At 31.6% G+C, this 23,908-nt stretch overlaps 1 protein-coding gene across 1 annotated transcript in view; it reads right to left on the bottom strand.

The window, feature by feature from the left end:
- Positions 1 to 23,908, bottom strand: part of LOC139516188 (son of sevenless homolog 2-like) — a 45,078-nt gene that overhangs the window by 8,540 nt on the left and 12,630 nt on the right. The window contains exons 5-20 of the mRNA XM_071306098.1: positions 23,217 to 23,411; positions 22,502 to 22,642; positions 21,646 to 21,756; positions 20,909 to 21,007; positions 20,322 to 20,449; positions 19,486 to 19,616; positions 18,615 to 18,806; positions 18,029 to 18,152; positions 11,677 to 11,760; positions 10,992 to 11,210; positions 8,908 to 9,033; positions 8,311 to 8,467; positions 7,420 to 7,521; positions 6,522 to 6,677; positions 5,455 to 5,637; positions 1,210 to 1,327 (exon numbers count right to left, since the gene is read on the bottom strand). Coding sequence (XP_071162199.1) covers positions 1,210 to 1,327; positions 5,455 to 5,637; positions 6,522 to 6,677; positions 7,420 to 7,521; positions 8,311 to 8,467; positions 8,908 to 9,033; positions 10,992 to 11,210; positions 11,677 to 11,760; positions 18,029 to 18,152; positions 18,615 to 18,806; positions 19,486 to 19,616; positions 20,322 to 20,449; positions 20,909 to 21,007; positions 21,646 to 21,756; positions 22,502 to 22,642; positions 23,217 to 23,411 — 2,266 coding nt within the window. The remainder of the gene's footprint in view (positions 1 to 1,209; positions 1,328 to 5,454; positions 5,638 to 6,521; positions 6,678 to 7,419; positions 7,522 to 8,310; positions 8,468 to 8,907; positions 9,034 to 10,991; positions 11,211 to 11,676; positions 11,761 to 18,028; positions 18,153 to 18,614; positions 18,807 to 19,485; positions 19,617 to 20,321; positions 20,450 to 20,908; positions 21,008 to 21,645; positions 21,757 to 22,501; positions 22,643 to 23,216; positions 23,412 to 23,908) is intronic.

Here is a 23,908-nt window from a genome sequence, read left to right on the forward strand (position 1 = left end):
TAAATGATGCCATTAGTTTTCTTGTTAGAATTGTTTTACATTTGTCATTCTGGTTTGTTTATAGCTGACTTTTCAATAAGAGTTTTACTCATTATTAAAGGCATTATAGTGACCTATAATTGTTAACTTCTATGTTATTTGGTCTCTTGTGGAGAGTTGTATCATTGGCAATCATACCACATCTTCTTATGATTATAAACAGACTATGCAGTAAGGTATTTTTTCATGAGGACATCTTTAATTTAGTTCTATTTTATCACCTACATATTCAGAGATGATTTTGTTAATCAAACTTTAAGGCAGAAATGGCTGCATCTAAAACATTTCCTTAAGCATAATATACAAACCGTGATGAAGAAAATCCGGATAAAACCAATGAAAAAATCTGTTGACATCATTTGTGGATATCAAAAGTCTGACAATAAAATCTGAATGACAATTTTGTTGCAAAAGAATTTTCATCACTTGGGAGTTAAATTTTTGTTTAGCTATATTTGTCAATAAATGATTGGCTTTTGAAGTTTTCAAGAAGAAATTTAAAGGTACATTGAATAAAATCTAGAGAGAACAATAGCTACTGTATTCATACAATGGGACCAGTGGCGGATCCAGCCATTTTAAAAGGGGGGGTTCCCAACCCAGGACAAAGGGGGGTTCCAACTATATGTCCCCATTCAAATGCATTGATCGTCCAAAAAAAAGGGGGGGTTCCAACTCTCGGAACCCTCCTCTGGATCCGCCAATGGGGACAGAGGAACTTGCAAAAATTGACAAATAGGTATTGGCTGTTGTTTGCTCTATGGTCGGGTGGTTGTCGCTTTGACATATTCACCATTTCCTTTCTCAATTTTATTGGTTCTGTTGAAAGATTTCATTCCTTTTGCAATAATACTCATAAACCAGAATGTGTCCATAGTACACGGATGCCCCATCAGCACTATGATTTTCTATGTTCAGTGGACCCTGAAATTGGGGTAAAATCTCTAATTTGGCATTAAAATTAGCAAGATCATATCATAGGGAACGTGTTTACTAAGTTTCAAGTTGATTGGACTTCAACTTCATCAAAAACTATATTGACCAAAAACTTTAACCTGTAGCGGGACAGACGGACGGACGAACGAACAGACAGATGAACGGATGCACAGACCAGAAAACATAATGCCCATAAATGGGGCATAATAAATGGGGCGTAAAAAGACAACTTACCAAGGAAGGGAACACAAGGAGGATTTATGGATCTTAATTTTTCCATGTACTTTTTGCCATGATCCGAATTCAGTTGTCTAGCTTCTTCAAAAGCATTCATCAACCTATTAGGAACTGCCTGTAATATAAATCATAATCAGTACTTTGCCACTTATACATATTTCAAACATCACAGTCATTTTCATGTGTAACTCAATTCTATAAAGCATTATGCCTATGTGTCAACTTTCAGGGTTTCGGCTACTTTTGCATGTAAAAACCCAACCTTTCTTCAAATTCTTGGGCAGCAGCTGAACATGATAGGACTTATATAATTTTTGCATACGGTTAAATACATCAAAAAATTTGTAAGGGTTCCGCGGAACCCAGTGTCTCGCCTACTTTTGCTGAAATTCACAGGCTCAACAAAATGAGGAAAAAAATCAATAAAAATATTCCTCTTGATACTATCTTTTGATTTTAAGTAGCTTCTGTCCAAGTTTAGTAAAAATCCAGGATAGTTTATGAATCTAATAAATGTTTAAAAACTTTAACTGCAGACTGTATGTAATGTTAACTGGAAGAAAACTTAGTCCATTTATAAGTTAAATACAGATACACAGGTACAAAATATTATCAAAATTTCCTTCTAAACACTAGCTTATGATCTTAAACAAGCTTCTGTCTAAGTTTGGTACAAATTAAAAGTAGCAAAAGAAAGTTTTTTTTTTTTTTTAAATTAAACCACAGAGTGAACATGTTATTTCCTGGCAGAAAATCTAAGTCCATTTAAAAGTAAAATACAGAAAAAATGGATTTATTTTTTTACAAAATTTCCTTATGCATATTATCTTTTGATCATAAACTAGCTTCTGTCTAAGTTTGGTAAAAACCCAGGATAGTTTAAGAAAGTTATTAAAATTTTAAAAACTTGAACCACAGAGTGAATGTAATGTTTCCCCGCAGAAAAACTAAGTCCATTTATAAGTAAAATACGGAAAAAATGGAATTTTATTTTTACAAAATTAACATTTGGATACTATCTTTTGATCATAAACAAGCTTCTGTCCACGTTTGGAAGTAATCCAGTATAGTTTAAGAAAGTTATTAAAATTTCAAAAACTTTAACCACAGAGTGAATATAATGTTTCCCTGAAGAAAAACTAAGTCCATCTATAAGTAAAATACGGAAAAAAAGGAATTTTATTTTTACAAAATTTCCTTCTGGATACTATCTTATGATCATAAACAAGCTTCTGTCCACGTTTGGAAGTAATCCAGTATAGTTTAAGAAAGTTATTAAAATTTCAAAAACTTTAACCACAGAGTGAATATTTGTGGACGCCGCCGACGACGACGCCGACGGAATGTAGGATCGCTTAGTCTCGCTTTTTCGACAAAATGTACTTGTATTTCCTTATTCAGTATAAGTATACAAATAAAAATATAGCAATAAAGTTTAAAACAAAATCGCAGTTCAAAAGATACATAGTGTATATTTTTTGTTTAGGTCAACATCGTCAATGTTCAATTTCTATAATAAGTTTATGGTCTGTATATCATGTATATGCTACACAATTGAGAAAATGTTTTGAACTTGAAAATAAAGAACACAGAAAAATGGGGCAAAAATGAGGAAGAGAGAATAATGGTAGCTTAAATATTCAGAATAGAGAAAATTGGTATAAAAATAAATAATATAGAAAATGATCCCCCTTTCCAAGACCGTCTTAACTTTGCACTTTAACTGAAAAGCTCTCTTAATCCTAGAATCAGAAGTATGTAGACAGATCTTGCATAGGTTTTTCAATACAAGGAAAATTATAATTGAGTTATATTTCTTGTATTCAGGTGTGCTCCTACTTCTTCAGAGGATTATACACAGTAGAGGAGAATACAACAATCTTTGCCTGTTTTATCATTCTAATATCAAAAGTGAGCACAGAAAAAGACAAAGTATGTCAGAGATTATATTTTAAACTGAATTTCAGTAAAACAATTTTGCAATAAGTTTAGAATGGTTTTCCACTTTCTGTCAATTACATTTTTTAATTGGGTAGTTATATGAAAAATTTCTTACAAAATTAATATGCCAATTGACCAATTTGTAGATAATATCATTTTGGTCATCTTTACTGTTTTAAAGTTCTCTCTATCTGTTATAGTTTTCAAGATAAAACCCAAAACTGTGAAATTTGAAAAAAAAAATAAAAAATTCAGGAGCAATTTCTCTATTAAACAAAGGTACAACATTTTTTTTGAAAATTTTGCAGGAGACAGACCTTGACTGAATGATGGACTCAAAAAAAAAAGTGATGGCAATAGCTCAAAAGGCCTATTACATGATATTTGAAAGCTACTATCCATGAAAACAAAATTTTCTTCAATCTACGAAAATACTGCAACAAGCCTAAACAAGTCCACAGTATGATGATCATAGTACTCTGTGAACTTCACATTCTAATCCACAGGGCCAAGCATTCCAATCAATCAATCTATCAATGAATTGATCAATCCAATTGATCAATCAATCAATCAATCCATCAATCCATCTTTTCATTTCAAAATTGTGTGCAGTGTTTTTTATATTCAAGGTCAGCTTCAATTTCGGTATCTATACCAATTTAGTTGTTAAAAGTGCATCTTTATTGATGTGATTCTATCTACTCTTTTTAATCTTTCATGCCAATTTAAGTGACATAAACCGCCAATACACCTTTCTCTTATTGAAATCTTGGAAAAACACTAAACAACAATATATATGTATCATGAAAAAGTGGTACAGGTTTGAAGAAATAACTACATTTGCAGTCTTGTATATTTCTTTATACATCCTCATGCTTATAATAATTCAGAAATTTTTGCATTTATAATTATTGAATTCGCATAAATAAAGTTACATTTTCAATTTTGATAGCATTTCTTGAAGTCGCAACAACCATACATACCTTAATTAATTTCTGAAATTAGATTCCAAATTTTTCATTCATTCCTTAGGTTATCTTTGTAAAGTTTTGCAGCTGCCATTCTATTGGAATTACCCCAAAAAGCAAGAAAACAATGTTTTTTTCATTGAATTCACTAGAAAATCTGACATTTAATTCTGAACAAGAGTGCACACGCTGAAATGTCTCGCCTTCTATACTAATCATTGATATTATGTTGATAGTCCTAAGTATAAAGCTAAGCTTTATTACAACTGTCACATAAACTTAACATTAACCAAGATAACTAAACAAAGACCAATGAACCTTGAAAAAGAGGTCCAGGTCAGATGAACCATGCCAGGCAGACAGGTACAGCTAACAATGCTTCTATACAACATATATAGTTGACACATTACTTATAGTTTAAGAAAAATAGACCAAAACACAAAAACTTAACACTGTGCAATGAACTGTGAAAATGAGGTCACGGTTAAATAAAACCTGCTCGACTGACATAAAGATCATAAAATATTTCCATACACCAAATATAGTTGACCTACGGCAGATAAAAAGATCAAAACTCAAAAACTTAACTTTGACCACTGAACAATGAAAATGAGGTCAAGGTCACATGACATCTGCCCGCTAGACATGTACACTTAACAATCATTCCATACAACAAATATAGTAGACCTATTGCATATGGTATGAGAAAAACAGACCAAAACACAAAAATTTAACTATAACCACTGAACCATGAAAATGAGGTCAAGGTCAGATGACACCTGCCAGTTGGACATGTACACCTTACAGTCCTTCCATACACCGAATATACTAGCCCTATTGCTTATAGTATCTGAGATATGGACTTGACCACCAAAACTTAACCTTGTTCACTGATCCATGAAATGAGGTCGAGGTCAAGTGAAAACTGTCTGACAGACACGAGGACCTTGCAAGGTACGCACATATCAAATATAGTTATCCTATTACTTATAATAAGAGAGAATTCAACATTACAAAAAATTTGAACTTTTTTTTCAAGTGGTCACTGAACCATGAAAATGAGGTCAAGGACATTGGACATGTGACTGACAGAAACTTCGTAACATGAAGCATCTATATACAAAGTATGAAGCATCCAGGTCTTCCACCTTCTAAAATATAAAGCTTTTAAGAAGTGAGCTAACGCCGCCGCCGTAGCCGCCGGATCACTATCCCTATGTCGAGCTTTCTGCAACAAAAGTTGCAGGCTCGACAAAAATGCTATAACTTATAAGGGAAATGCTTTATAAAAACAACAATGGATGGCGATCAAAAGTACAATGACCACACTCACCTCAAAAGTTTTCTCCAGTCTGTAAACCGGAGCAGAATTTATTGCACTAACCACTTCTAGAACACCATTAAAATTGTTCAGTTCTTGAAATATTAACAAAATTTCTATAATTCTATGTACAACAGCAACTCTTTCTTCTAAATTTTCTGATTCAATAATACACTTCTCCAAAGAAAACGTAAACTGAAATATAAATAAATTTAAATTCAAACACCTGTTTTCCCAGTTGATGTGATGATCAGGATGGGTGGTAATAAAACTTTGGAGTTAAATTATCTTTTTTAGACTGAAGAGTTTAACCCATCCATATGTAGGATTTGGTGTTCCTAACATAAGTTTTTTGGAGTTAAATTATCTTTTTTAGACTGAAGAGTTTAACCCATCAATATGTAGGATTTGGTATTCCTAACATAAATCTTTTGGAGTTAAATTATCTTTTTTAGACTCAAGAGTTTAACCCATCAATATGTAGGATTTGGTGTTCCTAACATAAATCTTTTGGAGTTAAATTATCTTTTTTAGACTCAAGAGTTTAACCCATCAATATGTAGGATTTGGTGTTCCTAACATAAATTTTTTGGAGTTAAATTATCTTTTTTAGACTCAAGAGTTTAACCCATCAATATGTAGGATTTGGTGTTCCTAACATAAATTTTGTACTGAGTGAAGTTTTATGTCCAAGAGCCATGGTGTTGATGTTTACAAATTTATAAGAAACAAGTGAGTCAGCTATTTCAATTCCCATGGTAAGAATTTTTTTAATACCCTGGACATTAAACAAACAACAACAAATCAATTGTATCACTTAGCCTTCCATCATATAAACATCTTTAGTTTCTTTTATATATTTCAGAGTTAAGTATAATGTCCATTACCACTGAACTAGTATACATTTTTGTTCAGGGGCCAGCTAAAGCCTTAATCAGTATCCTTAAAACCTTTTACCAAATTTCAGATTTATCATTGATCTCTTTGATCTCTTCTCCCTATTTCTTACCATGCAATATGCAACTCCCAAATTTGATATAAGTAGCTTTTTCAGTAACATTTACATTTATTTTACTTACATTATTTGTAAAGCTGATCATTTTTAGAAGATTTGGAGCATTTTTATGTTTGGTTTGTTTCATCCACGCACAGCCTACCAATTCTGATGGCTGAACAGCTCTGTACAAATCAAATTCTAACAATGTAATCTGTCGAGCTATCTCTATAGGATGAAGCTAAAAATAAAAGATGTGATTGTAAAACTTATATCTCTGACAAGTGTTGACAAATTTAGTCTGTAAATGTTTTCTTTAAGTTGTACGGTTTTAGTCTAAATACTTCCAAAATCAGAAATTTTGCGCACTTTTATTATTAAGATTTTTTGAGAAATAAAAGACCTGTGAGATTATTTATTGGAATTTCAGTAAGGCACTGTATACAAATAATGCAAAAAATTAAAGTGCAAGTTTTATAATGCCTTTTTCTTTGCAATTTTCAATTATAAAAACATCTGCAAACATTCTTGTCTCACGTTTGATTATAGACAATGTGTATGGACTTTTTGCAAGGTGATTTGCATTTGGCTGTAAGTTCATTGTTATAGAACAGAACAGAACAGAACAGAACATATTTTATTTCCAATTAAGGGCCCACAAGGGGCATACAGAGTATACATGAATAAGGCAAAAGAATATTGATTTGCATAGATACATAGATACAAACAACTTTTTTTTTACATACAGTTACAATACAATGTTATAAGCATCTATCCTAAAATATAAACTTTTTTAAAACTTTATAAGGATTTGGTGTTATTGTTACTATTTATTTAAAACAATTGATGATATGAATTGTAGTTTAAAATTGAAATTTTCTTTAAATTGTCATTTGGTGATATTTAGTCTTTCTTTTTTTTTGACAAATATTTTTAGAATAATATCTATTGCTTTTAGTATCACATTTAAAGAAGTCACAAACCGTCATTAAATGAAACTCTTCTCTCTTTTTAGTTATATGCCATTCCACTGGAGGTGGCTGTTTTTGGAGAGTTAACTCCCTTTCTGTACTCATACTCTCAAACTGAAAATAGAAAGGCTTTGTTGAAACAGTCAAAAGAAGAGAAAAACAAGAATGTGTCCCAAGTACATGGATGCCCCACTCGCACTATCATTTTCTATGTTCAGTGGTATGTTCAGTGGACCATAAAATTGGGGTAAAAGCGGGACAAACGGACCCACAGACCAGAAAACATAATGCCCCTCTTCTATTGTAGGTGGGGCATAAAAAATACTTTGTTATAAATGTTTGATTGCGTTAATTTATCAGTGGGAAGTAAAATTAAATATTGCATGTCAATAAAGCACTGATTGTAGTTGATTAAGTTACAATTCTGGAAAATGGGAGATAATTCCAATTTTTAAAGATGACTTTAACAACGACATCATATATATTTTTAGAACAGATCTAAGATTCCTGCACCTTGCAAAAGTTATCTGAGCATATATTTACATTGATAAATTTCTGTAAATGTTCATGGATAAGATGTATAGAATGTTATGATCAATGCACTATATTTTGTGTATCAAAAAGGAAGTGATAAGCATTGGAAGATTTAGATATCAATTCATTAACATACGGTTTTAATTGTATTTCATGCAATCTTTACCCCAAAAAAAGGCTTTTTTTATTATCACTCAAAAAACTTAAGCCATTATTAGTAACTTAGTGCTATAATGGTAGACAAAAAAATCCTGTCTCTCACAAAAGTTTTAAAGACTTCACAAGCCATTTTGGAAAAGACATGCATTTACTAAGGGGTTTTCCGGAATCAATTGAATAGGGGGCCTTATTTTTATATAAAATACTTACTCGTCTGTGAATGACTTTAATTATGGATTCTGCCATTTTTTTCATGGCTTTTCCCTTCACATTACCAAGAAACTCCTTCAGTTTATGAATTAATGTAATGTCACGCTCAAAGTCATAATAATGGTGATCAACCCAATGTCGTAATACATTTACAACTCTAAAAATAAAAAATAAAAATGTTTAAAATCAAAACTTAGCTGTAATGAAATGGACAAAAGTAATTTGTATTAATCAATACAGCAAGAACACTCTATTTTTTATCTGAAATTGAAACCTATATTTTTGTTTTTTTGTTATTTTCTTGTTTTTAAGAGGGGGAGTAAAAAGCTAAGTCAAAGACATCTGTCATCAATTCCCACTCATAATGTGGCTTCTTAATTTTTTGAGTGCACATGTTCCAATTTTTGCTGAAGGAGAAACAAATGGTAATTCCATAGATTTAACAAAACTGCATACAAGGAAATTCTATTCTGTCCATCCATTAAAATTTCAATTATACAACAACATGAACAATGCCCACTGTGAATATTACCCAATTAATAAAGTGAATTTATATTACATTTACAAGAATAATTTTTCTCATAATTATGACATTACCTGAATTGAACAGGTTTAACATATTCTTTTCGGAATCTTTTCAGCATGTCGTTTCTGCTCTGAATCTTCACATCTTCATTATCTTTGGACTCAGTTTGATTTATATGGCTTTCAGGAATAGTAAACCTAAAAAGACATTTCAAAAATATGTTGTTAATTCAAGAAATATAAAATATTTCTCAAATAATGAAAAGAACACCATCAAAAATGATCTTCTAATAAAAACATTCCAAATTTTTCTAAATGCAAATGTAAGAATTTGTTTTGTATCAGAAAATTAAAAGCTGTTAGTCTGCAGTGTTCTCCCCAGAAATTTTGGATAGCATCACATTTGGCGTAAAAAAATAAATTGTATTTTTTTCAATGTTATTTGTTGCGTCGTGACAATGCTCTATTTCCTTTATGCTATATACGTTATTGTTTATTACAAAATGTATTATATTGTTTGTATGCTATAGACCCTTATTTGGTGAATAACATATTCTATTCCACCCTATTCTTTGAGTCATATTGTTGAATTCATAACTGAGAATACAATTAAACTATAACCATGATAACAGTATTTTCAGTTTAAGTTTTTTATATTTATTTATAGTTCCAGAATTATTTGTTTTCGCCAAATAAAAATATATGTGTGGTTCCTCAGTTACCCTACCTACCCAGCTAAATGTGAATGAATGGTTTATTATAGTGCAACCTGTATAGATACAATTGCACTAAATATGTAGGAAAAACCACTGTTCCTTAAAAAAAAAAAGGAAGAGAAAGTATCATATAGCAATAAAATTTAAATTAAAAAACTTTCTTTATCATGTCTATGAAATATATTGGTTCATGGTCCCAGTTGTTTCTTTTTATCAAAGTTATCTTAACAAATAGTATGTTAATGCTTAGTTTTCTGTCTACTGTGCCATTTGTGCATATGTAATTATTATCGTAAAATGCGGACTTTTGTCATATCTGGTCTGGTTCTGATCAGTAATTTACACTAAAATATTAAATGGCCGCCGAAGGCAATGAAAATACGAAAATAAACAATGTTTGACAAGAGATTGGGAATGAATATGGCGTTTTTAATGCATTAAATAGATAAAACATAAACTAAAGCCAATTCTAATCATTTTCTAAAGAAAGTACAAAACTTATTTAGCTCAAAATCTAAGTTTTCGCTCTCGATTTACAAAAGATAATAGGAAGAGATAGAAAGTAATACTAATATTTTGAAAGTCATAAAAAGATAAGACTCAACCTCTTTTTAAAAGAGAAAAAATGTTTGTTTCTTTGAATTTTCATTTTGCAAACATATTTCGATTTTTTTTGTGGTTTTGTGATTACTTTTTCTCCTTGTCCAAATTTGCGATTGCAGACCACCACATGGTATTATTTATGTCACAAGTGACAACTTGGGGTATTCTTATCCAAACAGTTATCACCCAAAGGGCAATTAACACCTATTTAATCACTCTAAAGTGCCTCTATTGTCCGACTTGAAGGGATTACAATATTTTTTTATGATCATAAGCTGTAATTAGATGAAAGTTCAAAATTTAGGACATGGCTTTGCCATATAGAAACGAGAAAAATTACATCCTGAAAATAATTATAGCGTCGCGGAAATTATTATAGAGTCACGGGAAGAAAATATAGCGTCGCAGTACTGCAATGCTAAAACAGCCTAGGGAGAACACTTTAGTCTGTATAATTGCTTTAAGAGTTCAGACCTGATAAAAAAATACATCTAAAAGGCTAAAACTTGCCATACTTGAAATGTGCTTGATTGCTTGATTTTAAACATATCCCAGTTTTCATCCTTAAATAAACTGTTGACACAGGAATATGTCTCTATCTTTGCAATTTTGAAAGAATAAAATGTTGAAATGCTAAATCTGACCTCAACACTAACTTATACATTTCTAGCTCTGCAGCAGCTGAAACCACCATCAACGTCATGCTACGTCTTGCATTTTCAACTTTGTCAAATTAGCTTTAATATTTGGACAAAAAAAGTCAAAGACACATCTATCTATATGTCAAAGGATTGAATATTTCCTTTCACATTTTCTAACACAAATTATTTATATTACCTTTCAACAAGAAGATCTAGGAGTTCATGAGGAGAACAGAATGATCTGTATGTAGTTAGGAATGTCCGAACAAACTTAGGTTCAGCATACATATGGTATGTTAACCGTTCTATCAATTTCAGCAGTGTTCCACCTTTGATTAATGGACTTTCTGTTGGATTATGTCTTTTTTCTTTATCTTCCATCACAATGTTAGATTCTGAATCTTTTTCACCAAATCTATTTAAAAAGTTAAGTGTGTTAGTTGTTGTTGCATGTTATTTTAGTTCAGGGTTTCAAAATTTAAAGGACCATGGGTAATAACATTGCTTGAACCCCAAAGTGAAAACAGTCACTTTATTGGTCGAATTCCAATTGTTTTGGATGTTGTAAGCCAATCAAATCGTATGCTTTTGAAAATATTATCCAGAATGCATTAGATTTTGAAAAGATGAAAAAAAAAATAACTTCCTGCTGCTCACAACAACATACTTTTTGTTTTCTTCCTGATGATTCATTATTAATAGGTAATTTACCAATTTTTCATGAATTTTTGCTGATTTTGTGAGTACAGGTGAATCACAAGTTCAATTTTTATCAAGTGCAAATTTTCTATAAACTTGTATGAAGACTCATACAAAACAATGAAGAAAAAAAATGTTTCTCCATTCAATGAAAATAAATGAATCTGTTGTATATCTGTTACCTGTAGATTTGTGGAGGAGGCAGTTGTAAGGGCTGCATAAGGTCCTCTTCTCTCAGAATACTGTCTAATCGTCTCTCCAACATACTGCAAAGACAAAATATTCATATCTTCAATTTTTCATGTTTTATTAGTATACTTTTAAGCAACAAATAAACATGCAAACCTCTCTCAACAAAGTCACTATTAACATACATGCACAAAGCTTGAAAAAGAACCTCTGTATAAAGGGCACCTGTTCATAAAAGGAACATAATTTTCTTCCCTTTACGAACTGGTTTCACTGTTTGGCTGCTAATTGAAACTTAAAAAGTATATTTCCAATTTATTTACTGTCCACATGTGATAGCTATAGACATGTAGATTTATGCCCTTGTTATCATGGTTGTTGATTGATCAAAATGGTTAACGTGATAAACACTGCTTCTTATTTTTCCTTGTTTTGAACCTAAAGAATAATATTAAATTATCTCCCTTGAAAATGATAAAGAATAATATTAAATTATCTCCCTTGAAAATATCAATAACAGTGAAATCTTAAATGAGGGCTATTCCAGTAAAAATTATCCAGGGAGGGTGGAACGCCACTTATTTTTTTACCCCCCACCTATGGAAAAGATTAAAAAAAAACACCCCCACCTAGAACATGTATTTTCTTCCAAGACCCCCTACCTAGAGAAAAAAAATAAAAGTTAGCTAGTTTTTTAAAGTATACAAAAATGTTGCATCCTGTCAAATAAATGTAAAATTTGTTGGTTTATCTATTTCAGTGCATCCAAAAAGGGGGACCCCCTGGCCCCCCCCTAAATCCGCCTCTGGTCTCAATGGCAATCATACCACATCTTCTTTTTTATACTAGCTATGTTGCTATTAAAATATAAAATGAAACATGTAACAATGTTATGGAGCAGCAGACGACAGATGCAACATGACGGCAATAGCTCACAGTGACCGAAAAAGGGGGGTGCGATTTTAATTATGGCCCATTTTATTTTTAAAACTCAGTGTTCTCCCCAGGCCTGATATGACGCTGCGGTACCGCAGCGCCTTCATAATATTTTCAAAGATCCCGCAGCGTCTTAATTGTCCGCTGTCCCTTAATACTTGTTAATTTTCACATTTTCATTATAAATGTTGGTTAAAATTGTCAAGTTGCTGATCACCGCTGAGAGGCCTTGTATTTACGCCTTGTGTGTGTGATCACTTGACCATTTAAATAACGAATTTTTTTATTGGTCGAGAAGAAGAATCTATTTTAACACGACCAATGAACGTGATGAATACACGTGATAAATTTGAATACACATTGCTAAAGATATTTACGATGAAAATTATGAATGAGAGTATTTGTAATTGAAAAAAATAAAATAAACTTTGATTAAAGATAAAGAGAAGTGATTTATTTTAATATAAAGTGAAAAAATGTTACTTGCAAGGTAAATTGTCTCAAACTGTCGTGTTTTTAGAAATAAAATGATCATTGAACATCGATTGTAAAAAGATATTTACGATGAAAATTATGAATGAGAGTATTTGTAATTGAAAAAAATAAAATAAACTTTGATTAAAGATAAAGAGAAGTGATTTATTTTAATATAAAGTGAAAAAATGTTACTTGCAAGGTAAATTGTCTCAAACTGTCGTGTTTTTAGAAATAAAATGATCATTGAACATCGATTGTAAAATTCCGTTCGTCGGTAAATATGTGACAATCAACACGGGTACGGAATTGCTGTAGCTTCTATATAATGTCACTAGTTGATAATTTCAATGGTCTTAACTTTAAAAAACTTGCAAAGTTTCGTTTATATCTACCTGCCAGAGATAGGTTTTAACAATAATACACACGGAATTGAAGCGTAATGTAAAACTACGGAAACGTGTCAGCTGTTCATTAACATATTTTTGTTTTAAAAAGTTGTATACCAAATATGATCAAATATCTTAACCATATTCGATTTTATTAATTCTGAATGAACATGTTCTCTGCAAATAACAAGAGTGACTTCTAAGCAAAAGGCAGATGATGGAAGTAGAAGTTTTTTTCCCCAGCCGCTAATGACTTCTAATGAAAAGGGGAATACACCTTCCTCTTCACTGTCAGTATAAGCAGATGTCATTGCTTCTCCTAATCCCAACATAGCTAAAGTTTTAGCAAGTGATAACAGCAAGCACCATGTTTCTGGTTTCAATAACAAGTGGCTGACTGAGTTTTCATGGCTTACAAATGTTAAAGGGGGTATAAGCAAAAGTTATTGTGAGAGGGGGTTTTAACCCTAAAGAGGATAAAGACAAAATTGAGGAACAGACTGTCCAACAAAATAACACTATCTTGAAAAATTATCCCTAGAAGAAGCAGAGAGTACAGAGATGAATATTTATATTTTGACTTACATGTGTATAAATAACTTTTGTGTTTAAAATCAATTTATTTCATATATATATATTCTTGTAATTCATTATTAAATACTCTGCATTATCAAACACATAACACAAAGCATTATAATTCATATTGCATGTCATTGATTAATGACTGATTGCTTCAGATCACAAAAGTTCACCTAAAAAAAAAAGAGTTACACGCCCTTGAATTTTGCGCCTTAAAAAAATCCTGGGGAGAACACTGAAACTGTCAATAACATTTTCAGGTACGACATATTCTTCAGGTGTGGAAACTGGTTGGCACCAACCATTTGATGTTTCAGAGTTTAGTTTGAGCCATAAAATATTTTTGGTAGGCACAATGTAATTCTTTTTTTATTTTTTGTATTTCTTATATACATTTTTTTTTTTCAATAGGCAAATGTTGAGGAAGATGATATACTCTCCTGTTTAACAAGGCCATATTTTTCCGCAAAAATTAGGCCATTTTTAGCTCACCTGGCCTAAAAGGCCATGTGAGCTTTTCTTATCACTTGGCGTCCGTCGTCGTCGTCGTCGTCGTCTGTCGTCGTTAACAATTTTTCAAACATCTTCTCCTCTGAAACTACTGAATGGATTTGAATGAAACTTAGCATGATTGTTCCTTAGAGTATCCTGCACAAAGTGTGCGCTTCGATTTTTGATCCGTCAAAAAACATGGCCGCCGTTACTTAAAATAGAACATAGGGGTCAAATGCAGTTTTTGGCTTATATCTCAAAAACGAAAGCATTTAGAGCAAATCTGACAAGGGTTAAAATGTTCATTAGGTCAAGATCTATCAGCCCTGAAATTTTCAGATGAATCAAACAAACCATTGTTGGGTTGCTGCCACTTAATTGGTAAATTTAATGAAATTTTTCAGTTTTTGGTCATTATCTTGAATATTATTATAGATAAAGATAAACTGTAAACAGCAAAAATGATCAGCAAAGTAAGATCTACAAATAAGTTAATATGACCAAAATTGTCAATTGACCCCTTAAGGGGTTATTGTCCTTTAATGGCAATTTTTCACAATTTGTTCATCATATTTGCTAACTTTAAAAAATCTTCTCCTCTGAAACTGCTGAATGGATTTGGATGAAACTTAGCATGATTGTTCCTTAGAGTATCCTGCACAAAGTGTGTGCTTAGATTTTTGATCCGTCAAAAAACATGGCCGCCGTTACTTAAAATAGAACATAGGGGTCAAATGCAGTTTTTGGCTTATATCTCAAAAACGAAAGCATTTAGAGCAAATCTGACATGGGGTAAAAATGTTCATTAGGTCAAGATCTATCAGCCCTGAAATTTTCAGATGAATCAAACAAACCATTGTTGGGTTGCTGCCACTTAATTGGTAATTTTAAGGAAATTTTGCAGTTTTTGGTCATTATCTTGAATATTATTATAGAAAAAGATAAACTGTAAACAGCAAAAATGATCAGCAAAGTAAGAATTACAAATAAGTCAATTTGACCAAAATTGTCAATTGACCTCTTAAGGAGTTATTGCCCTTTAAAAACTTTTTTCACAATTTGGTCATCATGTTGACTTACTTTAAAAAATCTTCTCCTTTGAAACTGCTGTATCAATTTCAGCCAAACTTAGGCTAAATGAGTTTCAGAGTTTCAGAGTATCTAGTATAAATTTTATATTTCATTTCCTTGTATGTCAAGAAACATAGCTCCTATGGCTAAAATAGAACATAGGAGAAATTGATTTTTTTTTTGGCTTTTGAAGAGAATAGGACGATTTAAAGAACATTTAAATAAATTGAAAAGCCAAAATAATCATTGATGAGAGATTAAACCAAAAAAATTCAGGTGAGCGATTCAGGCTCTTGAGAGCCTCTTGTTTTCCTTCAATACCACCCACGCAACATGCGCAATAAAAATCTAATTGTCTGTGCCAAATATAAATATTTTTTTATGGACCGCATAGTTTGGATGTCACCCACACATATTTTTTTGTGGGGAGACGGTATACAAGGGAAAGGGTACTTGAAGTTGTTATAAACTGTATGCAATAAAATATTATTTGGGACAAAAATTGCAAAGAATTGGCCAGTCCACCTTATTAAGGACATATTCTTTGCAAGGAAAGAGATTTAAGTACAGCAAATTCTGCCATTTCAATTTCAATGAATATACAATAACTTCTTCCAACCGCAACAATATTTAAGTTAACCTTTATTTACAATGTTTAAACTGGTACCTTGTTCATGTTCATGTTGGTTTTTTTTACATAAAAATTTGGGTCTTCATCGATACCATACTTATTCCAGACGTTCCGTATCAGAGGACGTTTCAGGCAATTCCTCTGCACTTCTTGTATCATTATATCTTCATCCAATGACAAGAATAACAGTATAGAGTACCATTAATTCATAGAACAAAACAACAAATCGCTGAAGAAGTCATGTTTACAAAATGTCAAAATGAGCCAAAGACCAAAAAATGACAAGGACAGTTAAGCGTCTTTTATGGAGACAAAAACTATATTCCTAAAAGTCTTTGGGGTTCTTCAATCGAAATAATAGCAAGCTAAACTAAATGAGATTATTATAAGGGCTAAATCTCGTCTGTACTAGCCAAATTTAACAAATTTAAAGTTGTTTATAAAAAAAATATATATTATGAATGATGGTTAATTACGTTTTTCGGGTAATCAGTTAGACCCATGGTTTTATTATTACAATAGGAAAACACCCGAGACGTGAAATCGCATGGTTCTATTATCATAGGTAAACATCCGAGACGTCCCAAAAATATATAGGTGCTCCTATTATTGGAGGAACATTACACAGTTGTGTACACACACATGGCGGCATGGAACACGATCGGAAATTCATTTGACGATATCTAAACGTTTCGAAACGAAGTGAAAAGTATCGTGCGCCACGTGGGCGCTTACATTTGTCACTGTATGCGCCATTTCTTGTCAATATGCGCTATAGGCGCAGGGGGCACGTCCTTCCCGATCACTGGTTTGACAAGAACACAAACGGACGCTTAAAATTAGTGGTCTGCCAACTTTATTTGCAGTCGGATGACCTTTTCAGGAGAATCTTCCTTCATAACAGGGGGAACAATATGTTTAACCTATCATTCAGAAACCCCCCACCAACAGAAATGAATTTAAATCGGGACCACCACCCTCCAGAATACAATTATGTTGATAACCCCCCACCTATGGAAAAAAATATCGTCGGCGTTCCGCCCCTCCTAGGTAAATTTTACTGGAATAGCCCTGAATATATAAGCCCTTTCAAAAGAATATTTCTAAATTCAACTGTATTTTATGTTACATGACTTTAGAATAAATAAATACTTGAAGGTACTGAATTTAAAAAACCTTTCTTTACATCATTTTTTTCATTTTGAAATATCTAAAGTTATCTACCCTGCTAACAATGCAATCACAAAAATATCTTTCAGTCAAGAACAGATTGACACTTTCTCCAATAGTAATTCAAAATAAATGAAGAAAGCATCCATTGAACACAGATACTTGTAAATATACAGCAAATTCCACAATTTTTCAATTTACAAACACAAACTCCAGAGCAGCAAAAGTGATTCAAACATTGTCTCTGGTAGGTGTTAATAAGCGCTGTGTACAAGATTATAATATTTAGTTCATGCAAACTCAACTCAGAGAACAGAAACTAATTTTGCGACGCATTAATGGACATACCGACTAAACAAGGGAAACAACAGAATATGAATATTGCACCTTAAGGTGGTACCTAACACTACAGGGAGATAACTGTAGTTGGTTCAAATGTTTTGAAATTTTTATATTTTTGTAAAAGGGTCAAAGTAAATACTTTGTCAAAATTTTAAGAAAATTAAACGAGCCAAATTAATTTTAGTTAAAGTGTTGGGTACCCCCTTAAAATCTAAAGATGCTATCAGCAATAATCCATTAGGTTATAGCCATTTAACTAACCTTCTTGTTTGTAAAGATATCAAAGCTGCCATCCAATTACTTTTTTCTTCAGCAGTTTTAGCCATAAGAAGAACACAGTGACTGGGACTATCTCTTGCCTGAAGTTCAAATCCATGCTTGCAATCTATAAATATAAGATGTATATTGTACTGACTGTGAGATATTGCTTACTAATTATAACTTTTGAATAGAATGATAGTACTATATTTTGCATAATCCTGTATATGTTTTTAAAACACCTTATTCATGTTATTTTTAACTTGATTGAAATATAACATAGTTATCATTTAAAACCATAGAATATCTTCCAAATGTAATCTTCTAGAAGTTGATCAAATTTAAACTTTAGCTTGTTTATGAACCTTGTTTTTGAACCTGCTAAAAACCAAAGCTACACATGCAGAACTTTAATTTCTTTTTAAGGTAATAAATTAATCAAGCTGTTCTGCATGAACAATTTGAATTTTACAAATTTTCAAATATCTTCTGCAAAACTTTGAAAAGATTTGGTATATTACTGAAAAAAGTATAAATTTCAATATTATATATATATATATATATATATATATATATATATATATCATACCATCTGAATCTTCTCGATCAACAACTTCCATTTTCCTGATTTGGAATTTTTCTTTCAATCGAAACTCTGGTTGTACTCCTGTGACTGAAGATCTCCGTATATTTTGTTTACACAGAACAATAAGTCCGTCAAATAAGAACACATATCTTTCTGTAGTTTTTGATCTTGTAGAGAACTTGTTCAATACACCATCTGTTGAAATAAATTTTACATGTAGCAAACTTGGTAATCTTGAATTTTTATGGAATAATTTTGAACACAAAAATAAGCATAAAATTCTCCCTCAAAACTGTTCCTTAGCAATACTCCAAGTCAACACCTCAATGTACATATTTTACTGATGGTTTACTTTTTATGGAAATTTATTTCAAATTAGTTTTTCATTCAAAGAAAGTTTATGCACAGTATATCATTAATAATAAGTAATAATATTTTTTTTAATGGATATGCTTTCATTCATTTCTGTTGCAACCTTTTGTTTACAAATCTACTGTTTTCCTTTCTTAAAACAACTAAATGTTATATTAATTTTGCCTTTATATAGTTGTTTGCCTCTTCATTGTTATCGCTTTTTGCCATTAATAGTCCTTTGATATCTTTTACCTCTTTTTTTATATACAGATGCTCCATATTATTGTTCTGAGATTTAAATCTAAGGGCTATTCCAGAAAAAAATGTATGGGGTTGGGGGGTTGGCAGGCAGTTTTTGTCAGAACCCGCCACCCAGACAATTGCAATTGAGAATATAATGCATTACAGTGTGAAAAGTTGCTCTGATACCCATCACCCATGTATTATTAATATATTGTGCCTTCCAACCCCCCTCATACATTTTTTTTCTGGAATAGCCCTAACTAAAATACAATCTTACCTAAAATGAATTCACTACAACTTTGCCAGATATCTTTTCCCTCCCATCCATCAATGCTCTTTTGTAATTCTGTCATTTTCTGTACTATTGCTTGTCTCCCGGTTCTGCCATGTAATCGTAATGATGTTTCCCTAAAATAACAAACATTTTCTTCATATTTCAAATTTTCAGCATATCATTCACAAACCAAAATTTCTTTAAGCTCAAAAACAATCTTTAGTGCAAAGTTTAAATACAATCATTGACATTGCATCTTTCCAATACGATTTCCTCTCTAAGATGTAAAACTAGTCAAAATTTCAGCATCCCATACACAATGACTAAGGGGAGATCCTTGATTATGGGAACAATCTTGCATAACTGCATTAACATGGGCTAAGTTATATCTTTACTTAGCCTTTAATCCTTGAATCTAGGACATTCTTGTTGCTTTTTCTGGTATACATTTTTTTTGTCACCAGTGACGTTAAGACATGGAAAGCAAGACAAAGGGATTGCTTTTCCAATGGTGGTTATTGATTGATTGGTGTTTGTTTTACTCTGCATGAGCACAAAAAGGCTATATTGCTGCAAGAGCTTATTGGAATATTTTTACTATACAGTTTTCTGCATTAGGTTGATAGGAACCACTTGTGATAGATCAATGATATTTTGTTTGAAGTTGCATTGCTATCAGTACATATCAGTTTGAAAACTCTTTCGAGGCCCTGTCCATTAGGTGGTCCAATGACTTTTAATTAATTAGTAAAGTTGCTGTCCATCAAACTGGTTTTTTTTTCTGAATTTAATACAGACAGAGGAAACATATCTCTATGTCAAATTTATCTCTCACATACCATGGCTTTTTCTTTGGCATATTTCCACTGAATTTTCTTTCAAGCATTGTTTTAAGTGCCATCAACAAGCCGTCTGCCTGCTTAAAACAATCTTCATCTTCTTCACTTGAACTGGCAGTCATCAGAGCCTTAAATAATTAAACAAGTGAAATTTTAAATGTGAAAAAATTGCAATATTTTAGGCATGCAACTGTCTCAATATACATAGATAAATATAAAAAGTTGATCTGTTACTGTGGATTCTGTTTATTCAAAAGATACTCTTTTTCTTTAAATTTCCTAGATAAATGAGAACTACAAATTTTAATGTTCAATGAATTACACATTTTCTATAAATATAGGCTTATATGCTGACTATCGCAAAACATTAGATATCCATAAACATGCAAATTTCCAAAACTAACATTTGAATGAGCAAATAAGCATTTCATTTGTAATTGATATAACCTAGGTAGTGTGAATTTTTGTAAGTCACTACAATTTAGAATGTTGAAAGTATGACCACATGGCGAAAAAATAGATCTTAAAATATATACAAATGTAAAAGAAAATACCTGAGATTTACAATAAAGAAACAAAGTACATACCTTTATGACTTCAAAATAATGTAAACAATGATAAATGGGTCCTAGTAAAAGTTTTGGCAAGACAAATTTCATGGCATCTTTAAATCCATGCCCCTCAACCTAAAAAAGAGAATACAAATAAAGATATACTTCTTGCCACATTGTTACAACAGACATTTTTATTTGAAAACTCTAAGGGCTAGTCCAGAACAAAATGTATGGGGGGGGGGGGGGGGGGGGGGGGGTTGGAAGGCAGTTTTTGTCAGCACCCGCCACCCAGACAATTGTAATTGAGAATTAAAGTGCATTAAAGTGTGAAAAGTTGCTCTGATACCCATCACCCATGTATTATTAATACAATGTGCCTTCCAACCCCCCCATACATTTTTTTCTGGAATAGCCCTAATCAAATCCCGATATTTTGCTTCAGTTGCATTATTCGAATGTTTCCTAGCTATTGAGGAAAATCTGCCAATCACATTTTTCATAACTTTTCGCTGCTCAAGTGAACTACAGTTAAATCAAATTTAACAAGCTGTTTCATCATAGCAAAATTCATTATGTAAATGTTTTTATTGATAAAAAAATTAATAAGCTAAGAAGTTGCAAAAAAAAATGTCAGAAAATAATAACATAGTAATGAATTCTGACATGGTATTTTTTGTATGTGTTTTCACCACTCTTTTATAACATGTATAAAAAGGTTTCAAAGCAAATTATCTTATGTGCAAAGAACAATGTATCCAAATTTGACTTACTTCTAATGTTTTACTGAGATCATCTCTTTTTAACAATATGTTGAGTCTCTCTTTCCCATGAGGGGCTAACATGTCATCAACATATTTCTCATACACGCTGAATTCTTCTGCCTAAAAGTAAATATTATATCCCACTTAAAAATACATTATTATTCATTTGACAGGGTGTATAAGATGTCTCTCTATAATACAGTTGAACTACCTATCTGATGATCAAATTTAGAGAGCAAAACTAGAGTCAGTTTTGGAAGTCTCAGAATTTGGCAACATGCATGTATTTGAATTATTATCAGTAATTGATAAATATCAGCATTGTGTTAAGATATGTTGTAATGTATTATAATTTTCAACTCATTACAACTTTTATGCTAATTTAATAGAATAATAATTACAGAACTGAAACCAATTTTGGGACGTACAGACAAGGTCAAAACTTAATGTCCCATCAGTCGGTCATATAAAAATTTCCCATGAACACAATAAAATGATTGCATAAAAGGGACATCAATAATGTAGCCATATCTGAGATTTCCCAAAAGGAGGCCATGGTTTGTGTTTTTATATAAGGACACAATTATCATCATCACTTGCAAAATAACAACATAAGGATATATAATCTAATTATTTGTTTGTCCATCACAAAGCATCTGCTTCTAAAGAATAATGCCAATATGAAAAAAAAAAAAAAAAAAAAAGTAAATCAAGAGTCAACATGATAACATTATTAAAAGTAATCCCCTCTAAAATATGTAAAAATCCTAATATCAATAATGTGATCATAGATTTCATTTAATCAAAAGACTTGACTTCACATCTTTTCTTTGAAACAACTGAGGCACAAGATGTTATTAATTACCTCAGCCATATCTTGAAAACAAATTCCAACTTCTGGTTTGGCATTTTCTGCAGCTAGTTCTACTTGTTCCTCCACAGAACTCAGTAAATTTGCTGTAAACTCATATATGTCCAAGATATTGCTGAAGATCACGTCTAAATCCTACAATATAAAATGTACATATATATATATTTAAATTAACAAGTTCTGAAATTTCACTTTACTTGTGTTGAGTTCAATCTTTTCTGCCCCAAAAAATTAAAAAAATTGCCGTCTTCCATTACATTTTTATATAAAAAAAGAATGAAGGATTATCAATGAAAATATTTGCACTGTTGTCAGAATTTAATTTAATTGTAAGGCTTAACAAATATTTTGTTTTATTTAATTCATCAATTTAAAGTAAACATAAAGATTTTAAAATTATTAAAATTAAAAAGTTCAATTTGTCAATGAAATGCTTGCGACTTCATTCATACAAACAAACATCTATTGTACAGTAAAAATAGTTTTATTAACTAACATTTTATTTCATATTCTCAGACAAAAAGCATATTGTTAAGACAAATTGCAGACATAGAGAATAATGGCATTTTATTTTTTCATACTGACTTCGTGAGCTTGAACATCAGCTCACCCTAGAGCTAACTTGATATTTTTGTTAAAAAAATCAGTATCAAAAACTAAAATGTAGTTATTCTATACATGCTATATGTATGAACTTTCAAACACTTACCTTACTTGTTGGAAAATGCTTAACAAACGGAGCTCTGAACACTTTAATAATCATATTTAAGTCTCTCATATACTGAGTCTCTTCAAAAATAAAATCTTTAACAATTTCTTCGTAAGTAAGAGATTCCAGTCTGATTGGTTCCTCTAACTCTGGCATGGAAACCTCCTCCTCTTGGGAAAACATATCCATCAGTACCTGTGGAAAAGAAAAAGTCAGAACTTATTGCAGACATACTTCCCGAATACTAATACATGTCAAAATAGGTCATGTGCACCTCTCAATTAGATAAAATTATTCTTAAAAGTTAAAGGCTACAACATGACCATAATCACAACTGTTGCAGATCAATTTTGGGTTAAAACAAGAATGTGTCCCTAGTACAGGGATGCCCGCCTCCCACTATCATTTTCTATGTTCAGTGGACCATGAAATTGGGGTCAGAACTCTAATTTGGCATTAAATTAGAAAGAACATATCATAAGGAACATGTATACTAAGTTTCAAGTTGATTGGACTTCAATTTCATCAAAAACTACCTTGACCAAAAACTATAACCTGAAGCAGACAGACAAATGAAGGAATGGATGGACGAACAGACGAACTGACACACAGATAAAAAAACATAATGCCCCTCTACTATTGCAGGTGGGGCATAAAAAGTACCAGCAATAAGAATATTTAAAATCTTGCAC

The sequence above is a fragment of the Mytilus edulis genome, chromosome 3 (assembly GCF_963676685.1).
Source record: "Mytilus edulis chromosome 3, xbMytEdul2.2, whole genome shotgun sequence".
NCBI lineage: Eukaryota > Metazoa > Mollusca > Bivalvia > Mytilida > Mytilidae > Mytilus > Mytilus edulis.